Source organism: Elgaria multicarinata, chromosome 6 (assembly GCF_023053635.1).
Source record: "Elgaria multicarinata webbii isolate HBS135686 ecotype San Diego chromosome 6, rElgMul1.1.pri, whole genome shotgun sequence".
In the NCBI taxonomy this organism is placed as follows: Eukaryota; Metazoa; Chordata; class Lepidosauria; order Squamata; family Anguidae; genus Elgaria; species Elgaria multicarinata.
The window spans coordinates 65900488-65922055 of record NC_086176.1 but is presented as its reverse complement, the minus strand read 5'-3'; the positions used below and the strand labels follow the sequence as shown (position 1 = coordinate 65922055).

General features: G+C 39.7%; 1 protein-coding gene across 1 annotated transcript in view; it reads right to left on the bottom strand.

Moving 5' to 3' along the window:
* The window catches only part of MCC (MCC regulator of WNT signaling pathway), a 238381-nt gene that overhangs the window by 201098 nt on the left and 15715 nt on the right, over positions 1-21568 (bottom strand). The window contains exons 2-3 of the mRNA XM_063129519.1: positions 13306-13553; positions 2448-2659 (exon numbers count right to left, since the gene is read on the bottom strand). Coding sequence (XP_062985589.1) covers positions 2448-2659; positions 13306-13553 — 460 coding nt within the window. The remainder of the gene's footprint in view (positions 1-2447; positions 2660-13305; positions 13554-21568) is intronic.

Sequence of the window (21568 nt, the reverse complement as noted above, 5' to 3'; positions counted from 1 at the left end):
ATCTTTCAGTCGATAACATGCCAACTAATTTCTTCCAAAATGGACAAACTTAATGTTACTCATAAAATAATGAATTAACTTGAAATACACTGCTCCTTTCAAAGAATGCCCATAACGGAGCACATTCCTTACATAGTATAGTTGCCCCCTTAACTGATGATGCCAGTTTTTAGCTTGGAAATTAAACAGCATTTTTCAAAGTGAAGCCACATGTGCTGAGAGAATTAAAGAATTGAATTCACCAGAAAAAAACATTAGCTCTTAGAAAAGAAAGCACATTCCATATTTCTACAAGACTAACACTACAATCCTATACCCAGTTACCTGGAACTAAACTGCACTGAAAATGGGATTTACTTCCAAGTAGACATGTAAATGATTGCACTGTAAATCTTTAAGCAGCTTTAAAAGATAGCTAAAATAAAGGTAAAAGTACTTTAAAGATAAAAAATTAGCACTGTTCCCATTGCCTTAATATTTTTATGGGGTATTTAATATATCAAGTGTTACTTAGCCCATACTTAGTAATGATATTTGTAATATTAGCTTCAGGTACAAACCATGCCTTTGATTCTTTACACTAGAAGAGAGCAGTGAGTTAACATAGGAGACAATTTAGCTAATGTTACCTTAGAATGCCCCCTGCCAGTCATCCAGAGAAATACACTGAATGGATGACTTCTTGCATACAGAAAGGGAAATGAAAAGCATGTGGAATGAATGACACATAAGTGAACAAAAGCAATAACAAAATATTTTGTAATATGTCTGCCAGTAAGACACACACAAAGGGCAAGGCTTTTTTTTTAATCAATCACGATTCTATCCCGCCTGTCCTCTAATGAGCTTGGGGAAACATACAAAATTATCTTATTTTCACAAAAGCCTTGTGCTGGGAGTTGTGGCTGGTGCACAGTCAACGTTTATGACTGAATAGGGATTCAAACCCAGGCCTCCATTTATGGCACCTTGTCACAAATAGGTGTACATTATGTGAAGATAGGCAGGCTAGTTTTTCTTGTTGATATTGGCTCTCATTTGTTAAATGGTTCTAATACTATGTTACATTAAAGCAATATTTGAACTATATATACAGCACTTGGTCCAAGGTATGTATGTGTGTGTGTGTGTGTATTGAATAGACAAATGGTAACCCATTATTTCACTACAAGCAGACCATTAATGATCTTCTGGGCAGCCATCCAAAATCAATTTGCACAGCAGCCCAAAATAAATTTAATCCTCAGTGATAGTCTTGATTTCTGTTGCTGTAATGTGGATAAAAGCTATTTGTATCAGTGGAGTGAGCAATTACAATCAGAGTTAGACCAACTGTAAATAGTAGGTTTTCAAGGTGAGGAACAAAAGACACAAATGAAGGTAAAAGGGACTCTAGCACCACTGTGAACAGGTTTCAAAGGTAAGATTAACTTCTCTTTTTCCAGTGGTGCTGGGGTGGCACATTCTTTGGATATGTAGACGAGCAGCACTCCTGAAACAGCTATGTCTGCTAAAAGCTTAGCCTTCCCAAAACATGCTATTGGAAGAGGACAGAATACTGATCATATAGTCCATTTCCAAGCCCAATTCAAAGTGCCAGTTTTGAGCTTTGAGCCCTTCATGGATTTGGGATCACCTTTCCTATCATGTGAGGTGTAGCAGATGGCTACAGATGAAAGGGCCTTTTTAGTAGTGACATCCTGGTTATGGAATTTCCTCTCCACAGAGGCTTGCCCCGTTTTCTTGTCATCTTTTAAATGTTTTATCCTGTTAATTCTGTTTTAGTCAACTTTTTATTCTCCAGTTTGAGCATTATACTGGAATGTACTGTATTATTGGATTATAATTATCGTATTATAAATTGCTTCATGTTATAAGTCACCCTAAGAATTTTTTTAATAATAGGATGGCCTATAAATGTCACAAATAAAGTAACATATAAAATAAATATGAATATGTGTGCACAAATGCCTAGGTGACCACCATGCATACTTCTTCCACAGGAAGAACACACCATAAGCTCAGGAGGCAGCCACCATTCTTAGGCAGCAAGAAATGATCCCTTGAGGAGGATCATTACCCTTAGCCTGTTAGGCTTATTTAATGCAGTCTCTGAGCCACCTAGAAATTGTAAAGGCAGTGTTACTGTGCATCCTCATTCACCCACCTACATGAACTTCTGTATAACACATGCAACAATGAACATGGTCCTAAGGAGCACCAAGGCCTTTTGGAATATCAATCCTCAGTAACAAAGCAAATAATGGGTACTTAATTATTTGCAAAAAATAAATAAATTTAACTATATGATGTTCCCTAAGATGAAAACATCTGTCTGGAGACATTTCTATGAGCTATGATTCAAAGTATTAATCACCATCGAGCTGAGGGAAGGGGAATCCAATAAATTTAAACCATATTGACAGTACATTAAAAAGTATACTCACAGTATTAGCAAGTTCCAGGTAACTTCCTCCAACCGAATTGCTAAGATTGGAGGCTTGTGTAGGCAGTCTCTGTAATGCAACTTGTTGATTTGTGGCATTGCCTCCATATTCAAAGCCTTTCTGTAGAGTTGAACGGCTGTGCAAGTCAGGACTCTGAAGGTCTCTAGCTCCAGAATCGTATTCCCAACTTTCTCTAGCTCCTGAGAGGGCACCTGAAATAAAAACAAAAACGTGCTTGACTATAATGAAGAAATAAATAATCCAATTCCATGTCTTCTTCCTTTGGCAATCACAGGACTTAAACCTTGATACAACTCCTTCATGATACTCTCTCGCTGTCTTCCTTCAAACTTCTCTTCAAAACCCACTTTTTCCATACTAAACCCTTGATATGAAATCCTATTTTTCATCCCCTGCAGAAACTGAGCCCCAGTACATGAAACTGATCAGAATGCATATCTTTTCCCTGCTTAAAATCCTCCTTCCCTGGGTTGAATTCTTGCTGTTAATTTGTAAAGTGCCATGTAAATTGAGTGCTACATAAATAATAATAATTTCCCCCTTTGTTCATGAAGGCCCTCCAGCAGCAATGAATATTCAGACTAGGGATGTGCTCCACTTTTAATCGGACCGGCGAATTAGAAGCGGAGTGGGGTGCTTCGCCTTCCCTTAAGGTGGAGGCGAAGAGGATTGGGGGGCCGGCGGAGCATGGCGAAGAGGATCGAGGTGAAGGCGGATCCTTTGCCTCGATCCGGAGCTCCGCCGGAAAGAAGTGGGGTTTACCGGGCCCTGCCGCTGTCGCTGTCGCCCATGCGGCGACAGCGGCAGGGCCCGGTAAACACCCCCCCTCTCCCTTACCTGCCTCCATCCGCGGTCCCTCGGCTTCTTCAATTGAGACCGCAGTTCAACCAGGAAGTCTGGGTCGCACTTGCGGCTCAGACTTCCTGGTTGAACTGCGGTCTCAATTGAAGAAGCTGACGGACCGCGGACGGAGGCAGGTAAGGCCCCCCTCCCCCTTGGTCCCTTACCGGGCTCTGCCCCGTCGCCGCACAGGTGGCGATGGCGTCAGGGCCCGGTAACCCCCCCCCCCCCCCCGCCCTCCTCTCCACTGCAGAGCTCCGATTCGGAGCCAGAGCTCCGCGGCGAAGAGGAGCGGAGTATGGGCGGAGCGGCGTGGAGCAGAACGGGTGGTCCGTGCACACCCCTAATTCAGACCCAGTGCCTATATTCATAAAGGCCAGTTGCATGCATTTCCCACACTGCACCCTACAAACTTTCTTCCTCCTATTCAATCTCTGTACAACAAATATAGTTACATTTTACTCTTCAGACCAGACTGCTTTGCTTTTTATGGCTTGCATCAATCGCTAGACCTGATTTTTATCTGGCTTGTTGGACTTCAGAGTCCAAATTGGGATGACAACAACCCCATTGCATTCCCGATATAAACCTACATCCGATCTGGAAGTGTGCATGGAAGCGTATTTCCAAACTAGCATCTTCCTTGGTGGACTGGGGTGCTGAGGTATGGTCTAGCAGAGGATTAACAGAGAAGGAAAATAACAAACACACTAAACAAATTATAGGAAATTCCCCAAAAATGATTTGAGTGTATTTCTAGGTAACTCTTAGGCCCTTTCTACACCTAAGGATTATCCCAATAAAATGGAGGGATTGTCCCTGCCTGCTCTTGGGATCCCTTGTGTGTCATTTGGATGCACAGGGATGATCCCAGGGTGATCCGGGGGGAAAGGGCAGGTGTAGAAACGGCTTTAGCATCATTAGTTACCTCTTGACACCTTTTAGCTCCTCCTCAAACTCAGGGTGGGTAGTGAGTCAATTACCAGGAGGCCCAAACAACTGTATTGTTACTGTGAAATTCTATATCTAACAGAAGAGAACATGTGTGTTCACAGAGTAGTGTGTAAGAGAGGAGTGTCCCTCTAACATTTGATGAGGGCCAATGAACTGAAGCTTAACCAGATAAGACAGAGATGTTGTAGGTTGTGGGTTCATCTAGATCAAGGTGTTTGACTTAATTTGGTGAAGCTGTACTCCACCTCAAATATCATGATCATAGTCTGGGTGCTGTTTGATCCTTCCTTGTCATTGGAAGTCCAAATAGTCTAAATGGTATGAAGAACTTTTCAACAGCTTAAGAGAGTGAGTCAGTTGTAACCTCTACCGCAAAGAGATAGAGACCAGTTTTACATAAATAAAACTGCAATAGGCCATGGCTTATTTGAGGGTTGCTTTCCTCTCAAACAATCCCTGCTGCCTGGGTTTGGATGACACTCTCCACTGGAGGTTGATATTCAAAATGGCCACTGGCAACCCATCATGGCTTAAATAAACCGCAGTGGTGATTGTGTGAATCGTCCTAGCTTGGCCACTGTTACCCATGCATTGGTAACATCTCATTTAGATCACTATACTGCACTGCACACAGAGGTGCCTTTGAATATGCAAAAACTACAGTTAGTAGTACAGCAGTACATTTGTTAATTGGGAACAGAAATATGGAACACAGTTCACAAACGGTTATGTTCGCTTCTGTTCTGTTTCCAAGCACAATTCAAAGTACTGGGTTTGACCCTAAATGGCTTGGGATCAGGGTACCTGCATGAGCATTAACTCATTTGCTGCTGATTCCCTACCCTGGTTCCCTTCACTGCGAAGCAAGATTAATGATGACTCCAGCATTGCAATTGCGTGACTCCACCGCTGTAATTCCCTTCCCAGAGACGTTTGCTTACTTTTCTTAATACTTGGTTTTTAGCACCAGCACCTTTTAGGTATTTTGAAGTATAAATCTGGTTTTGTGCTTGCATTTTATTTTATGCTGCTCTGTTGTGATTTTCTTCACGATGTCTTTACTATGAGTTTGTTGGTTTGGTTTGTAAGTCACTATGAGTGCTTTGGTTGAAGAATGGCTGACAAGCATTTTAAAACCAACAAAAACAAGTATTAAGCTGCCAAAAGCACCTTCAAGATATGAGCAATAATAATCTCCAGAAACCAATGATTACACATGTTTTTAAATGTAATATAGATGGGAACAACTATTTATGGTTTGGGCTTTTTAAAAAAGATTTCATGCTGCATCTTCTGTGCTAATACCCACTTAATCACAACACTATCAGAACAATCAGGAAACAGCTGCAGTGCACTGAGCCAAGGCAGGAATTAAAGGCCAAAATCTTTATTGAACTCCACACATAATGATTATTTTGCCTCATATAATGTTAATTGCTCTCAACTACAGCTGCTGTACTACGTCACTGAAATGTAATTTATTCAAAGTGTATGCAAAGTACCCAATGACTGCTGAGAAAGAAACCAAATGAACAGAACGGTGAAGAATACACCATGATCCTATCATTTCTTTGAGATACAGGATAGGTTGAAGAAAACCATGAAACGTGAATGAAGAGGAAATCCTGGCTCTGTAATTCCACTGAAGTCAGTGGAACTTGAACATTTAGCCAGGAATTTATTGAAATAAATGTAAAGTGACACTTCACAGCATATCTCACATCCCTGACTCACAGCACTTCTCACACCCCTGTGGCAAGTGTGAGTCTACAAGACACCTGCCCACATACACATATCTTAAGAAACACAGGGCAGGAGCATGGGGACAGTATAATGGTGACAATGCACACAAAATAAGCTTTAAACATTATGTCCAGGCAAGGGGTACATACCACGTGGCTCTGCTTTTAGAGGCATAGCTTCCATTGACCTTAATGGAATGTATTAAGGTCAATGCATTCTGTTAACCATTTTGTAGTTAAGCAGCATGGTTTAGCATGTTGTCTGAACCAGGCCACTATGTCCAGTTGACAGGGAATCCCAGTGACAAAGAAACAACAACAACAAAAACCCTAGTCCATTTGTTAGGTTCGACTAGGAAGTGGCCTTGCTCAACAGCCCCTCTAGAATCAGCAAATGGACATCAGCACATAGGCAGGTTCTCAACTTGCTAGCTGAGTAATGATGCTAGCAAGGTGGTTTGTTTTGCTTTTTCAAAAGGGATGCTTTGCCCAGCTCTGCCAAAGGGGTTGTTTACATCAGGCTTTCTTGTTTGTCGATTTGAAAACCTGGGGGAAGATATGACAGGATGGTGGACACTGAACGGAGGTCTCTGCCTCAGCTAGTACAAGGAAAGCTAAAATGATGGATTTGCCAGGTTGCAGATCATCATGGCAGCAGTGTAAAAATGCAGTAAATACAATTTAGATATTCTTGTTTTGACTTGCAGCATTGATGCTATGCTTCAGAGGGTGCTCTCTCTTATTCAAGAAGATTGCTGTAGGATAAGGGGCTAATATCCCCTTTTGGGGCAAGGTACTTGTGTGTGGCGGCTGGGCAGCTTCAGATGCTCTTGGAGGAAACTGATTATCTGGACCTATGTCAATCTGGTTTCAGGCCAGGGCACAGCACTGAAACAGCCTTGGTTGCTCTGACCGACGACCTACTCCAGGTGAAAGACAGGAGGAGTGCTACCCTGTTAATCTTCCCGGATCTCACAGTGGCTTTTGATACCATTGATGTTACTCCAGTATGTTACTGGATCAGCTCTGCAAAATGGGAGTAGGAGGCACTGTGTTACAGTGGTTCCGCTCCTACTTGTAGGGCCGATTCTAGAGAGTGGTATTGGGGGGTTTCTGTTCCAATCTGCAGCTACTAAGCTGTGGGATGCCACAGGGTTCTATTCTATCCTCCATGATGTTTAACATCTATACGAAACTGCTGTGTTTCGTATAGGGGTTTTGGCGCTGGCCTTATTTTGGCACCAAGTTAAAACACGGCTTTTTGACAAAGCCTTTGATGGCTAAATTCACCAAGATTTCATATAGTTTTAATTGTTTTTAAATTCTATACTGGTTTTAGCTTGATTAATGGTTTAATTTGTTTTTAGCTATGTATATTTATTGTTTTGTGCTTTATGACTTTACCTGTATGCCGCCCTGAGATCCTAGTGATATAGAGTGGGATATAAATGTTTTAATAAATAAATAATTAAAGGTAAAGAGGACTCAAGCACTGTAGTTCAAGTTTACCACCTTCACACATGGGCCTTAGGATACAAGAAACCTGTGTTGACCTTGTTCCCTGATGAGCCAAATAACTCAATCTCTGTCAGGAGGCAAAGGTCTAGTGCCTACATCAACCACACACTTTAGAATGTGAGATAGCCATAACAAATCAGATCATTGCCCAATGAAGGTATCCTGTTTCCAGCTGAGATTAAAAACAACCACAACCCACTTCAGATGAAAGCAAGACTTTCCACAAAGCAAGCAATTTGGTAGTTCTGCAGGTCACTTTCACATACATGAAAAGCAACAAGAGTGATAGATTTACAGCCTGAAGCTTACAGATTGAGTTACACCCCTTTTCTCCAACCCACCCATTATTTTTAATGGCCAGTGTACAACTTTTACAGCGAACAAATGCTAGGATTCTTGCTTTTATGGAAGTCTATGACTCACAAAAATGCCTAAGAATTTATTCTGCAAGTCTTGAAAGATCAAAGCGACAATATTTCAACTTAACTAAATTCCACTTAATATAAACATCCCTTATATTATAAAAGCCAAATTGATTTCAGCATCTAAGAAACATATTAAATGATTCATTTACTACAGAAACCAAATGTTTTTGTAGTCAACTAATTTTTATTCTTACCCTAAATGGTACTGAATGTTTTCAGTATTCATGTGTTATATAATTGGTTTGATATTTTTTAGAAAATTGCCAGTAAAGTTACAATATGGCATATATATTTTAGGATATTAACAAAAATAGATTTGCTTTCAATTCAATGAAGACTGACTTAGACCTTTTTTCATGCATGAGATAATTTAATGAAAACTGTGCGCATAACAGATGCAGAGAGCATAGTTTTACAAATGTACTATGAATCAACAGATATATAAATGTAAGAAACTAGATTGTCAATAGGAGATGTAAATACTTATCTGTGCAATTGTTCACCGCAGGTCTATTTCTTAACATTGTGCTAAAAGAAGTTAAATTATTTTATTTTGCACTAAAAATAACACTGTTACCATGTTTACCACAAACTAAATAGACTCAGAAAAGCATACTTCCAGGAGCATAAGGGATGTTATTGACAAAGCTTTGAGCCAGGGCACCATTACACACTCCAGCAATTCAAATTTCCAAATTGAAATGGCACTATCCAGCCCAAGATAAATTATCTTAATTTCAATAGAGAGGCATTAAGAATATGCATAATTTCCCAAGTGGTGGAGACTTCTCTGTCTTTGGCCAGATCATGTCCTAACATATGTTACAAGTATATCAGAATGACCGTGCTCACACAACATACAGCTCCATGTGTTATCATGTCGTTTGAATGCAGCAGTTTTCCACAGGGTGGCTTGTTAACCATGCAGGATGATTTATTTTTCTTGAACAAACCACCTTGAGAACCAATGACTTGTGGTTGGATTGTTCAGAGTAGTTAACAAGACACACTTGCATGGTTAATAAACAACCCTGAGGAAAATGTGCTGCGTTCAGACAACATGATAATCCACAGTTCAACAAGAACCACACAGGTAGAGTTAGCATGCTGTGTAAACCCATCCAAGTCTGTGCACAAGCAGAAAAAGAGATTAAAATTTTACCTAAGCTATCCAGAGGAATGCTTGTGAAAAACGTCATCCCAAAATAGAAAATCCACACGGATGAGAACTTAGTTTCCTGCTCAGATATCCTTTCTGATAAATCCATGTGGAGTTTATATTCCAAGACGTGTACTTCTACTGTTATTTTTTCTATTGAAAAAAATTGTAATCAGCTAGAGTAGTACATCTTCAGAATCCTGAGCCTATCCTGGGCTATCAATGTCATTAGATGCATTTGAAAGCAGCCCTATTCTACAGAGTTCAGATTTACATAAAACCACTCCTTCACACTGTCACCACCCTCTCACCACAATCAGCTATCCTCTGTAAAAGATATTCAGAAATGACAGTCTTCTTGTTTTCAGTAGGTGGCACCATAACACTTTTTGCCACTTAATACCCTAATGAAAGTTACCAAAATTTTATTTATAACCTAACATACAATTCAGGAATGCTTGTGGTTTTTGTTTTTTCCTCCATTATTCAACTCATATCAACATGCATAGAACTCTCAGTAGGGCTGCCAAATATTTACCTACCTTCCTATCTTAGAATTTACCACTAAAACATACTGTTTCTCTACTCAGGGACTATGAGTTTGGCTTTCAGTATGTTTTTCCTGTATGTTTTTAAGAGCAGATATACTCTACTAATGAAGGAATTCGTTATGAGATTGTAAAATATCACACCCATTTATTTTAATATGCACCTCTATGGTATAAACGGTTTGCATAGTACAAAATATAATATTTTCTCAAGTCATATTTTACCCATATTAAGCTTTTTAAAAAAGGCATCAAGGAAAAATCAATCAATCAAAATTGCAATCTTGTGGATTGCTCTATCGATAAATAGAGGTGTCCAAGATGGGAGCCCTCTGTCTCTCCATAGCCATGCCGGCAAGGGCTAGGTAGGACAGGAGGAGGACAGAGGCTTATACAGCCTCCCATTTCTCCAATGGACGAGGATAGGTGACCAAGAGGCTTACGGATCTTGTGGGTCCATCCCTTCCCTGCTCACCAGCATGTCCTGTTTTCATCCTCCCTGACTTCTTTCGAGGTCACTGTTGCAATCTCAGGAAGAAGAGCCACTGCGGAGTTCTCTGCAGCAGCTGGTAGGGGTGGGAAGGGGGAAGAGACATGACCAGATCTTCTTTTCCACACCATAGCTCTGCCTACAGAGGAGATCTGCAGCATCATATTGTGCTACAGATGCTACTTAGGGGCCATAGGATTGCTCTATAAAAGACCATTCCAAACAGCTATATAGGATCTGTTTAAAATTCTGTGCTCTATTTTGACATCCCATAGATCAAACATTCACTCACTATTAACATGAAATCACTTAAGTTGCAATAACCAGCAACGCCAACATATATTCCTACAACAATGCTCTGCTATCTCAGAAACATTTCTGTTCTTCTTGTGGACAGGAGAACAGTCCCACCTCCACAGACTGGGTAGGAAAAGCTAAACGGCTCTTTTTGATGGGATGGACCTCCCACCAATCTCCAGGATGGCTAAGCAACGTAACAGATAAAAACTCTTAATAAGAAAGAAAGAAAACACTGAAACAATTAAGTAGCCAGAAATTTAAATTGTCAGCAGTAACCCACAAACCAGTCCAGTATCTACAAGACAACAGAATATATAAGAGCACAGACAATCCAAAACAAACAAAGCAGAAAATAACAAAATTTGTGTGAAAGGGATCTATGTAAGGTGGTTTAAACCAGTAAGAAAAAAGTTCAATTTAAATCACTGTTTTAAATCAAGAACATCAGACCAAGGGTCCATCTAGTCCAGCATTCTGTTCATACAATGGCCAACCAGCTGTTGACGGAGACCCACAAGCTAGACATGAATGCAACAGCAACCTCCCACCCATGTTCCCCAGAAGTTAGTACATGCTGCCTCTGATACTGGAGGTAGGATAGAGCCATCAGGACTAGTAGCCATTGATAGCCTTCTCCTCCAGGAATTTATCCAACCCCTTTTTAAAGCCATCTAAATTGGTGGCCATCACTCTGCCTTGTGGTAGTGAATCCCATAGTTTAACTATGCGCTGTGTGAAGCAGTACTTCTTTCTGTCCTGAATCTTCCACCAATCAGCTTCATGGGATGACCCCGGATTCTAGTATTATCAGAGGGAGAAAAATGTCTCCCTATCCACATTCTGCACACCATGCATAATTGTGTACACCTCTATAATGTCTCCCTTAGCCTCCTTTTTTTCAAGCTAAACAATCTCAGCTGTTGTAACCTTCTCTCATAGCGGAGATGCTCCAGTCCCTTTATTATTTTAGTTGCCATTTTTTGCACTTTTTCCAGCTCTGCAATATCTTGTTTTAGGTGTGGTGAACAGCACTGTACACAGTGTTCTAAGTGTGGTTGCACCATAGATTTGTATAAAGGCAGTATGATACTGGCAATTTTATTCTCAGTTACTTTTCTAATAATGCCTAACATGGAGTTTGCCTTCTTTATAGTGGCCACACACTGGGTTGACATTTTCATTGAGCTGTCCACCACAACCCCAAGATCTATTTCTTGATTGGTAATCACCAGCTCAAATCCCATCAGGTTATACTTAAAGTTGGATTTTTAGTCCCAATGTGCATCACTTTACACTTGCTTACATCTGCCATCTGGATGCCCACTCTCCCAGCTTTGAGAGATCCTTTTGGAGCGCCTCACAATCCTTTTTTTTTTAACCACTTTAAATAATTTGGCCACTTCACTGTTCACTCCTAATTCTGGATCACTTATTAACAAGTTGGAAAACATTGGTCCCAATACAGATCCCTGTGGGACCCCACTATTTACTTCCTCCTATTGGGAGAATTTACCATTTATTCCAAAACTCTGCTTTCTGTTCTTTAACCAGTTACTGATCACTCATCTACCTCTACCTCTCCCCTTATTCCATGACTGCTAAGTTTGCTCAGGAGTCTTTGGTGAGGGACTTTATCAAAATCCTTTTGCAAGTCCAAATAAACAAAGTGCACTGCATCATCCATCTACATGTCTAATGGCATTCTCAAAGAACTCTAAAAGAGTAGTGAGACAGGACATATCTATGCAGAAGCTGTGTTGATTCTTTTTCAGAAGGACTTTTCCTTCTATATACTTACTAATTTTGTCTTTAATAATACTTTCAATCAATTTACCTGGAACAGTTAAACTAACTGCCCTTTAACTTCCCAGATCCTCCCTGGACCCCTTTTTTAAAAAATTGGCCATCCTTGTCTTCTGATACACAGGCTGAGCTTAGGGACATGTTGTATATTTTTGTTAGAAGATCAGCAATTTCATATCTGAGTACTCTAGGATGGATTTCATCTGGGCCTGGTGATTTATTTGCTTTTAATTTGTCAATAAGGTTGAGAACTTCATCTTTTGTTACATCATGTTTCCCATTAAAACGTCTTTAAATATTCCTTAAACAATAGTGCAAGTCTGTCCACTCCATTTAAAACAAAATGGAGTTTTATTTATATTATTTCATTCTTATAAACAGACCTATAATCTTTTTGTCACACTGTATTCATTTTGCTACACTGTATGCATTTTGCATGTTCTAATTTTTTAATCTCTAGAAGTTAAATATTGAAAATATTTCCATAGTGACCTGTTTCACAAACAGATGGGTTATTGTGAATGAGCTGGGGCGAACAGACATGTCCACAGTATGCCCACCACTTCCACTTTTACAGCACAACTCATGATCAGCTCCTTTGTAGGTGGTGGAGCATGACATCCTAACCTGGTATAATGATTTGTTGTTGGGTGAACCAGTGGGTTGTTTAACCTCTAAATAACCCATCAGTTTGGATTTGGATGTCACATTCGACAATCTATAAAGGAGCCAATTGTGGTTTGTGGGGTAAACACATAAGAGGCGGCCACACTGCAGGCAGCATGTCTACTCAGGCACAACAACCTTTTTTTTTTTAAAAAAAAAAAAAGAGAAGTTGTCATTACTTGAGAATAGGCCATAGGGTCAACGTTTATAAGGTTGTTCAGGTCTACTTTGAAAGTATTATCTTTGCATCAGATGTCAAAATATCTAGGTATGAAGTCTATTCTTCCTCTTTTCAAAGAAACTAGAAGTGGTAGGAACTATGCCAAAATAGTGGCCATATCTGCATAATAATTTATTTTTGGACAACAGAGGCATAATGAAATCACACTTACCCAAGCTGTTATCACTGCTTGTTGGCCATGAAGCTATTCTATCTCTTAATGTTTTCTTTTTACAAGAATCATCAGATTTCACAGAAAGTTCCACTTCTTCCTTCCTGATTTCTCGCACAAGCTGCATACGACATTGTGTAAAGTCCTGAAAGGAGATTTTCCCATTTTCATCTGCACCAAGCTGATGCATTATCTCAGCCACAGATTCTTCCATGTTCAGCTGGCGACACACCATTAGCAAGTCATTCCTGAAGATTAAACCAAAAGAGGAGAGTGAGGAGGCCAAAACAACTGTGATTTAGTTTAAATGCAAATGTCCCTGTATATGATAAATATACAGTACTATTCAAAAGACAGTTCAAGTCCAATAAAGCAAATGTGTTTTCCCCCCAAAGAAAGGTTCTTGGCACAACCACATATAACAAACTCTCAAGAGCTTGTATGCCCAGACTTTATTTTTACCAGCAAGTTCCTGACTCTTATTCAGTTATGGAGAAACAAAAGCACCACAGAATGCATAGGCGAGAGGGAATAAAAAGGGCTGGGAAGATAAATAAGATGGGGTGTATTTTTAACACCCTACTAGCTGCAAATGCATCAGAAGTAACATGTCTGGAGGCAAAAGAGAAGGCTAGATGAGTATATGGATCTCCCATTCCCCCTAACAGCTCATCATACTGCTTAAGAGTGTTCAGGGGAAGGAATGGAAAACAGGGATCCACAGAACCTCTGGGAATCAAACAAAGGTAAATCACGCCCAAAGCATTTAAATATAGCTCTTCTTTGTATTTCACTTAAGAAGGAGAGAACATTTGAATACACACACACACACACACACACACACACACACACACACACGTTATAAAGGCACCCCCCACCCACCAAGGAAAGCAAATGAAAAGAGAAAAGAAACTTCACGCAATTGGCTTTGAGCCTATGCCCATTTAATTTCAAACCCAGTTAAGCATCTCAGCTGTTCCAAAACAATAACTTATTTATTTATTACATTTTTATACCGCCCAATAGCCGAAGCTCTCTGGGCGGTTCACAAAAATTAAAACCATCATAAAACAACCAACAAGTTAAAAATACAAATACAAAATACAATATACAATATAATGAAGGTTTCTCAGGAAAATTAACACTCTGAGCTCAGGAATGTACATAGCAGTCTAAAAAGTTAAAAGACACAGTGGGCACAACTCAGCCAGGTTCACTTTTTAATCAATTCCGGTGGATGAAGTATGGTGTTAAATCTTTCCCACCGAAACCAATGGGACTTGAAAATGATTTATTTTAGGTGAATTATGACAAATACTTCTTCGATGTCTATATTACTCTCCCCTGCACCATGTTTTCTCATATTTTTATGATCTGGGGCCACCCCCATGGATCATTAACTTCTAAACCTATAACTAATTTTAATTTTTAGTATTGTTGTACTAAATCTCTAATGTTTGGGAACAAAATATGAATATTATTCCATGATAGTAAAAAAACAAAACAAAACAAAAAAACCCTGCAACATTGCATGGCCAAGTAAATTCATAACATTTTTAAACAGTCATGTGAACCAATTAGTAGGAGATGGCTGGGCAAACGGAAGTTGCTTCTTCTCCTCACTCCTGTCACTGCTCACTCATTCAGGTGAATAGGCAGCAACAGCAAGCAGAGAGAGTGGCCAATTGACACGCTGATGCACTAAATCCCGTATGTTTGGGAAGTATGAACAACAATACTTTGCAATGCTGGCTAGTAAATTAATGACCTTTTAAAACAGCCATGAGAAGACTAAGGCCCTGGTTAGAAGACGGCTTTAACCACAGTGGTTAAGCCAGAAAGACGGGCTGTGTTTAGAAGACACCGTGTCTTTCTGGCTTAACCACTGTGGTTAAAGCTATGGCTTAAGGTGTCTTCTGAATGGGGCCTAAGGGGGCTCCATGGGTTGGCAGTATGCCTTTTTAGGCTTGGGCCTCTGCATGTGTCCAGTGATGCCAATCCCTGCAATCTTCTTATACCCTAAGCCCTATTCAGGTGTTCTGGATCTGAATAGAGCAAACATGTGAGGAGCACTGTGCTACTGTTGTTCTATTCCCATCTTGGGGGACATTTCCAGAAGGCGTTGATGAAAAAACTATTGGTCTGCCCCATGGCACCCATCCTATGGGATTATGCAGGATGTTATTTTGTTCCCCCATTTATTTAAAATCTATATCAATGCAATGAATGAGGTCACCTGGCGATTACAGCCAAGGTGCAGTCAACATGCCTCCTTTTTTCATCAGTTTCAGGTGAGACTGTGGAGGTGTTAGGCAAGTGTCTACAGTCAGTAGTGGACTGGATGAAGGGAAATAAACTGATGCACAAACTAAAGGACTGTTAGGCCTTAGCTAGACCTAAGGTTTATCCCGGGATTGTCCTGGGGTCATCCCTGTTCATGTAAATGACACACAGGATATCCCAGGAGCAGGCAGGGATGATCCCGGGATAAACCTTAGATCTAGCTAAGGCCTTAGTTGTTGATTTATTTGGCTTGAAAAGCAATGGTCAGCCTTTTCTAGAAAGCACTGCACAGAACAACAACCCCACTGCTGCTTGTATGCAACGCTCCCCCCTAGAAGGCTCATTTGGCACCAATCTAGTAATCTTTTCAGTGCTATTTGTCCAGGCCTTTTAGTATTTTTTTAAAAGGACTTATTTTAATGAGGTGTGTGTTTTACCCTCAAAGTCCTGTCTTTGGGTTAAATTATAATATAATAAAACAAAATCTTACAGAGCCTTTATAACACATCCCAATGTTATAATCCACCTGAAAGGAACACCAGAGTTGGAAAGCTTTGCTAGGATCAATCTACCTAAGCTGCCTAGGGCTATAAGCATAGGAAATACCTTCCTGACCACCAACATACTTCTATTATATGTCACAAATTATAACTTTTCACTGGCCTTATAATCTTCTGCCAAAACTGTCAGTCACTGCATATCATTCATCTTTTAAAACTCCACTATTTGTTTGTGTAGTGGAACATATTAATAGATTTCCTGCATATCTGGCTCACTCAATGCCCATTAACCTTGCTGATTTAGTGACACAGACGAGTGATTCTGACTCATAAAATACCCAATTTGAGCATGTGGGAAGGTAGGGCGGGGGGGGGGAATCAAAGCTAACTTACATCATTCAGGAAATTAGCTCTTATTTTAAAACAACTTGCATAGCAGTACCTAAAGATTTCAAAATTACAAGATGGTGAAACCATCATAATTTATTTATTTTTACAGCATGATAAGAAATGAAAAATAAAAGACCAACACGAAAGCTGAAACTACACTCACATTTCCCCCCCCCCTATTGATTCAGAACCCCCAAAGAGAGGACAAAGAAAGTAAAATATGACAAGGTTTCTTATGCAGCTGCTGTTCTGGGAAAAGTCCCAATACTAATAGGAGTATGAGGAGACATTCAATGATCAAAGAGAAGCTAAAATAGCTCCAATTCTTCCTTAGGCAGAGATGTGAAAGGCTTCCATGCAGTCTGTGGCAGAATAGACTCAATTGTTTTCTGCAATAAAGAGCCGTATCAACAAAGCAGCATGACAATCTGGTTTAGACGTGTATTTAGGTTCTTCATATACAACAATCAATCCTACTGTAGTCATGAAGTTAATAATCCATTGATATCTATAAATGGGATTTATGTAATTTCTTTCACTAAAGTGAAATAAGAAATTTGTCAACATTTGGAACAAAGCCCTAAGCAATCTTTGGGGGTGGGAAAGAAAGCTATTTGGATTTGCTTTCAAAAAAGGGCCAGTGATAACCTTTTTAACCTTTGTAAACTGCCCAGAGAGCTTCAGCTATGCGGCAGTATATAAATGTAATAAATAAATAAATAGCACCAGTGATATATGTGACAGCTACAATTTCCATGATGACAGCAGGACTTTTAGGAGCTACCACAATCATAGAAGCTGTGGTGATTGCATGTACAGCAATCACATGGAAATGTTGGTTAATACAGTGATTCCATGCAAGGACAGAATAGCTGCTGCTTTCAGACTTGGTCAATGTCCCCAATACAATCAATTGGTGGGCAAGTGCTATCACTGGGTGTCCTTGGGCCAGCCACTTTTTCTTAGCTGAACCTACCTCTCGGGGTTATTGTGAGAATAAAAGACAGAGAAGAGAAGCATGAACAATGGCTTGCACTCCTTCAAGATGGGCCTAATCTACACCAAGCAGGGTATTGCACTATGAAAGTGGTATATCAAAGGCAGGAGCCACACTACTCCTTTATAGCGGGATTGAAGTGCACTGACAACTGTTGGGGCCATTAACACATACCATATACCACTTTCATACCACTATATTCTGCTTGGTATGGCTCCTGCCTTTTATATAACACTTTCATAGTGCAATGTCCTGCTTGGTGTAGATTAGGCCTTAGAGTGGAATAAACATGTAATGAAATCTGTGAACCAGCCCTTCCTGTGTAATTATACAGAACCAGGATTTAGCATTTTTCTGAGATCTAAGTACATATATTTAGAATTTTTTCTGAGTGTCGAGAATGAGGCCAAACTTTGGGTTTGAGAGGGCCTCCTGTGGTGAGCCCATTTGGTAGTAGCAGCAGCAATGCCCCAATTGGCACCAGTGTCAGCTATTTTAATTTACCACAATGCCCCCCTGACAGAGTTACTGCAGACATTGTGCATAATGAAAGAGGTAGCCCTCTGAATGAGATTGTATACCTGAAAAGCAGTAAATAAATGCTTAACATTAAATAAAATGACAAACACTAAACAACAGAGTAATCCATTTTAAAATATTTATCTGATTATCTGTTAAGATAGGAATTTCCTTCTAGGTGTACAATATACCAGAGGCAGTTCAGTTTTGGAACCCATCCAAAGAAAGAACCCATCAAGAAAAAAATAAGATAACCAAAATGCACTTAGGCTACAGTCCTACGCACAATAGTACTTACTTCTGAGTAGACACATTCAGGATTGCACTGTCAGATTTATATTGCATTTTGCAAGTTTTAAAAACTTGCTTCTAGAACATGCTAAATTAAATTTTATTTGGTGCTACTTCAACAACTTCACCACAAGATTACTACCAGCATGAGCCAAGTTTTAATTTCAGGGGAACAATATTAGCTGTTTCTAATTATTATGGTTAACTTTCAATAGTTTAATATTCTAATATTCTTGCCACCTTACAGTGACTACACAAATATGCTTAACATTTTTTTTTATATTTTAGTTTCCAATAAGATTATCAGCAGGAAGTAGTGTTAAATGTGCTCATTAAAATGAACCATGCTAATTAACACCTGCTAGAGAACAATCACTAAATAAGGTATACATTCCACATTCACACTGCTAATTCTAGCAGATGTATGTGAATGCTCTGAGCAATATAAGGTAGTTTCTGAGTATTCAAGTAGGATTTTTTTCCCCAGGACAATTTCTTAAGACTTGTCTGGACAAACCTGTCACCACTCCTCCTGCTTGAAATGCTCAATTAAGTGCATTAAAACTTTAATCTACTCTCTACCCCTTACTTACTGCAAAATTCAAAGACAGGAGTGGAAGATTTCATTACACTTTTCTATATTTTAGAACACTTTTCTCCTTCTTGTTTATCCAAATTTACTTGTAAAGGAAAGTTCCTCAGACAAAATATTTGGCAAGAGGCCTACGCAAAGGGAAAATAATTTTTTGAACTCAGAAAAATGGAAACCATCCAAAATAAAAGAACAGTTGCATTGTATTTCAGAGGTTTCTGCCTAGACATACTGGAAAGCTCAATGACATACAAATGCATATATTGATATAAAGGGAAGGATCCAATGGTGCCCATGTGCTAGCAGCAACCAATTATTGTGCGTCAATAGTGCTTCCTAGCAAAACAACCTGACGTATTACCAACCTCTACTGATGTTGTGCAAGTATTGGTTTCCACTAGGACAATACCAATAGCGCATGGATACTCTTGGATCCTTCCCAAAATTTGTTTAGGGACCCCTTTATACAATGCAACAGACTGATTCTTAAATGCCCCTTATGCAGTGGTAGAATTTCACATATACAGAACACTTAAGATGTGAGAAGACACTAGCGAGAGCTTGGAAAACTGCTCCTGGGCCATCAGAGGAGCACTAGCAACCAGAATACCTAGAAAGCTCAAGATGAGGACTAAATAGCATTGCCACTTGCTGGAATTTCTCCTTTACTGCTGTCAGTACTTCCTTGGAGGAGGGACGGAGAAAGAGAAAACAGCCAGTTCAGAACCTGCTAGCCTGGTGAGATGAACCATCCCCAAGATGACCTATCCCCAAGAACTGTATTTAAACCAGGCTAATTTCACACTTTGAATTGCAGTAAGACCAGCACCAGCAGTGAGATATTAGCTTTTTCTTCTTCTTTTTTTGCTGTTAATTTTGCTGGGTGGGTTGATAGGAGTAGTCTAAAACATCTGGAGGGCACTACTTTGGGGACAGCTAGTTCAGCCATAATAAATGTGTTTGTCTTTAAGGTAACACAGGACTCTTTCTTCTTTTTACTGCTCTAAGGGTGCAATCCCATAGCGATACCTGTGGCCCTCCAAACTCGGAGGCTGATGGGAATCTTATGCAGAGCTGGAGCAGCATGGAGGTCCTACATTTCGCCCATCTAGCTGTGGCCCCTCGGAGGGGGAGGGAAGGAAGGAAGGAAGTAAGTTGGGTTGGCCATAGGAAACAGCGTAATGTAACCGCCCCAGTCTCCTCCCCTTCCTGCTGTTAAGTACACCCCCTTTCCCCCCATCTCTGTGCTCCTTTTCCGAGCACGAAGAAGTAGCCAGCGTGTTTCTCTCCATGTTGGCTACAAGGGGAAGGGGGAGGGAATGCAGTTTCCTGTCTCCGAGCTCGGAGCCAGGAAACTGAACTATCCTATGCCTTCCCAGACCCTGTCTGGTGGGCATAGGATTGCTCTCTAAGGTGTTTCTTTTACAGAATAGCATTTAAAAAAACCTGGGTGCTTGTGGAAAAGGGCAGATCTTACACCACATGCTCCACTTCATGTAAAAATGATACTCCAGCCCCAGGTTATACATGAATGGAGAAGACAGATATAAAATACCCACGACTACCCTACCACATCTAGTTTGAAACCTAGTCTCTTCAAAATATGTTTAAACAAGTTATCCATTGACAGATTGTTAATTTTATATATCAATTTGTACAAATATATTAGGATCTAGAACGCTATAAGAATCATTTCTCGGATTATCAGCACGTAAGGGCAATCTTTTTCCTTTAATGAGCTACGTAACAAATATTTAAAATATGAATTATTTCCAAAGTAAAATTGCTTATGTCAGTGGTTTCATAATATTTAGAGTCCCTCGTATATTTAAAATATCTTTAAGCATGCATGTTACTTCTGACACAAAGACTGTGAAATGAATAAAAAATATTCAGTGTTAATCATCTGTGTTATACCCAGTAATTCAAACCCATTCATTAGTGCTATTCACACTGTATTTGCATGTACAATAAACATACACTCACTACACCATCAGTATGGTCTCTCTACACATAGGAACTGTTCACACCTAGGAACCCAGCTTTTTGTGTGTACAATCTGTAATGCATATAGGGGCCATACAGGTGGTCAAGTGAATACGTATAGTTTAAAGAGGTGGGACTAGGTAGACATCAAGTGACTCAATTCATATATCACATTTCCGGATCTCCAAAGCCTATGACATGTTCCTTCTTCCAGCTGCATCATATATTTCCTATTCCCTTGCCTGGTTTGCTCTAAAAAAACCTACACATTGCATTAACTAGGAATGGTCTCTTAACTACCAATGCAACACAGAAGCTAGCGATATATTTAAGGATATACTTACATAGCAGGAAATGATTAATATAGGAGCTTCAAGACATTAAAATCCAGATATGAATAGAGCAATGCTAAATAGTTACTTGCATATTTTCTTCCTATAATACTTTCATACAGTTGAAGTATGTTTCTAAAGCTGTGTGCATGGATTTGCTAGGATTATGTTTCCACCTCCCATGTGCCATTGAATAATGTAAGTAGTACTTCTATCACATGTCCTGTACATTAAGTGATTCTGTTAAGTAAAACTACATTAAATATGATAGTACATGCTGTGGATTTGATGGCACAGTGTTTAGATACAGTGCTTAGATACACGACTGTCAGCTCGTGTATCACCATAATGACTTTTCACTATGTCATCAACC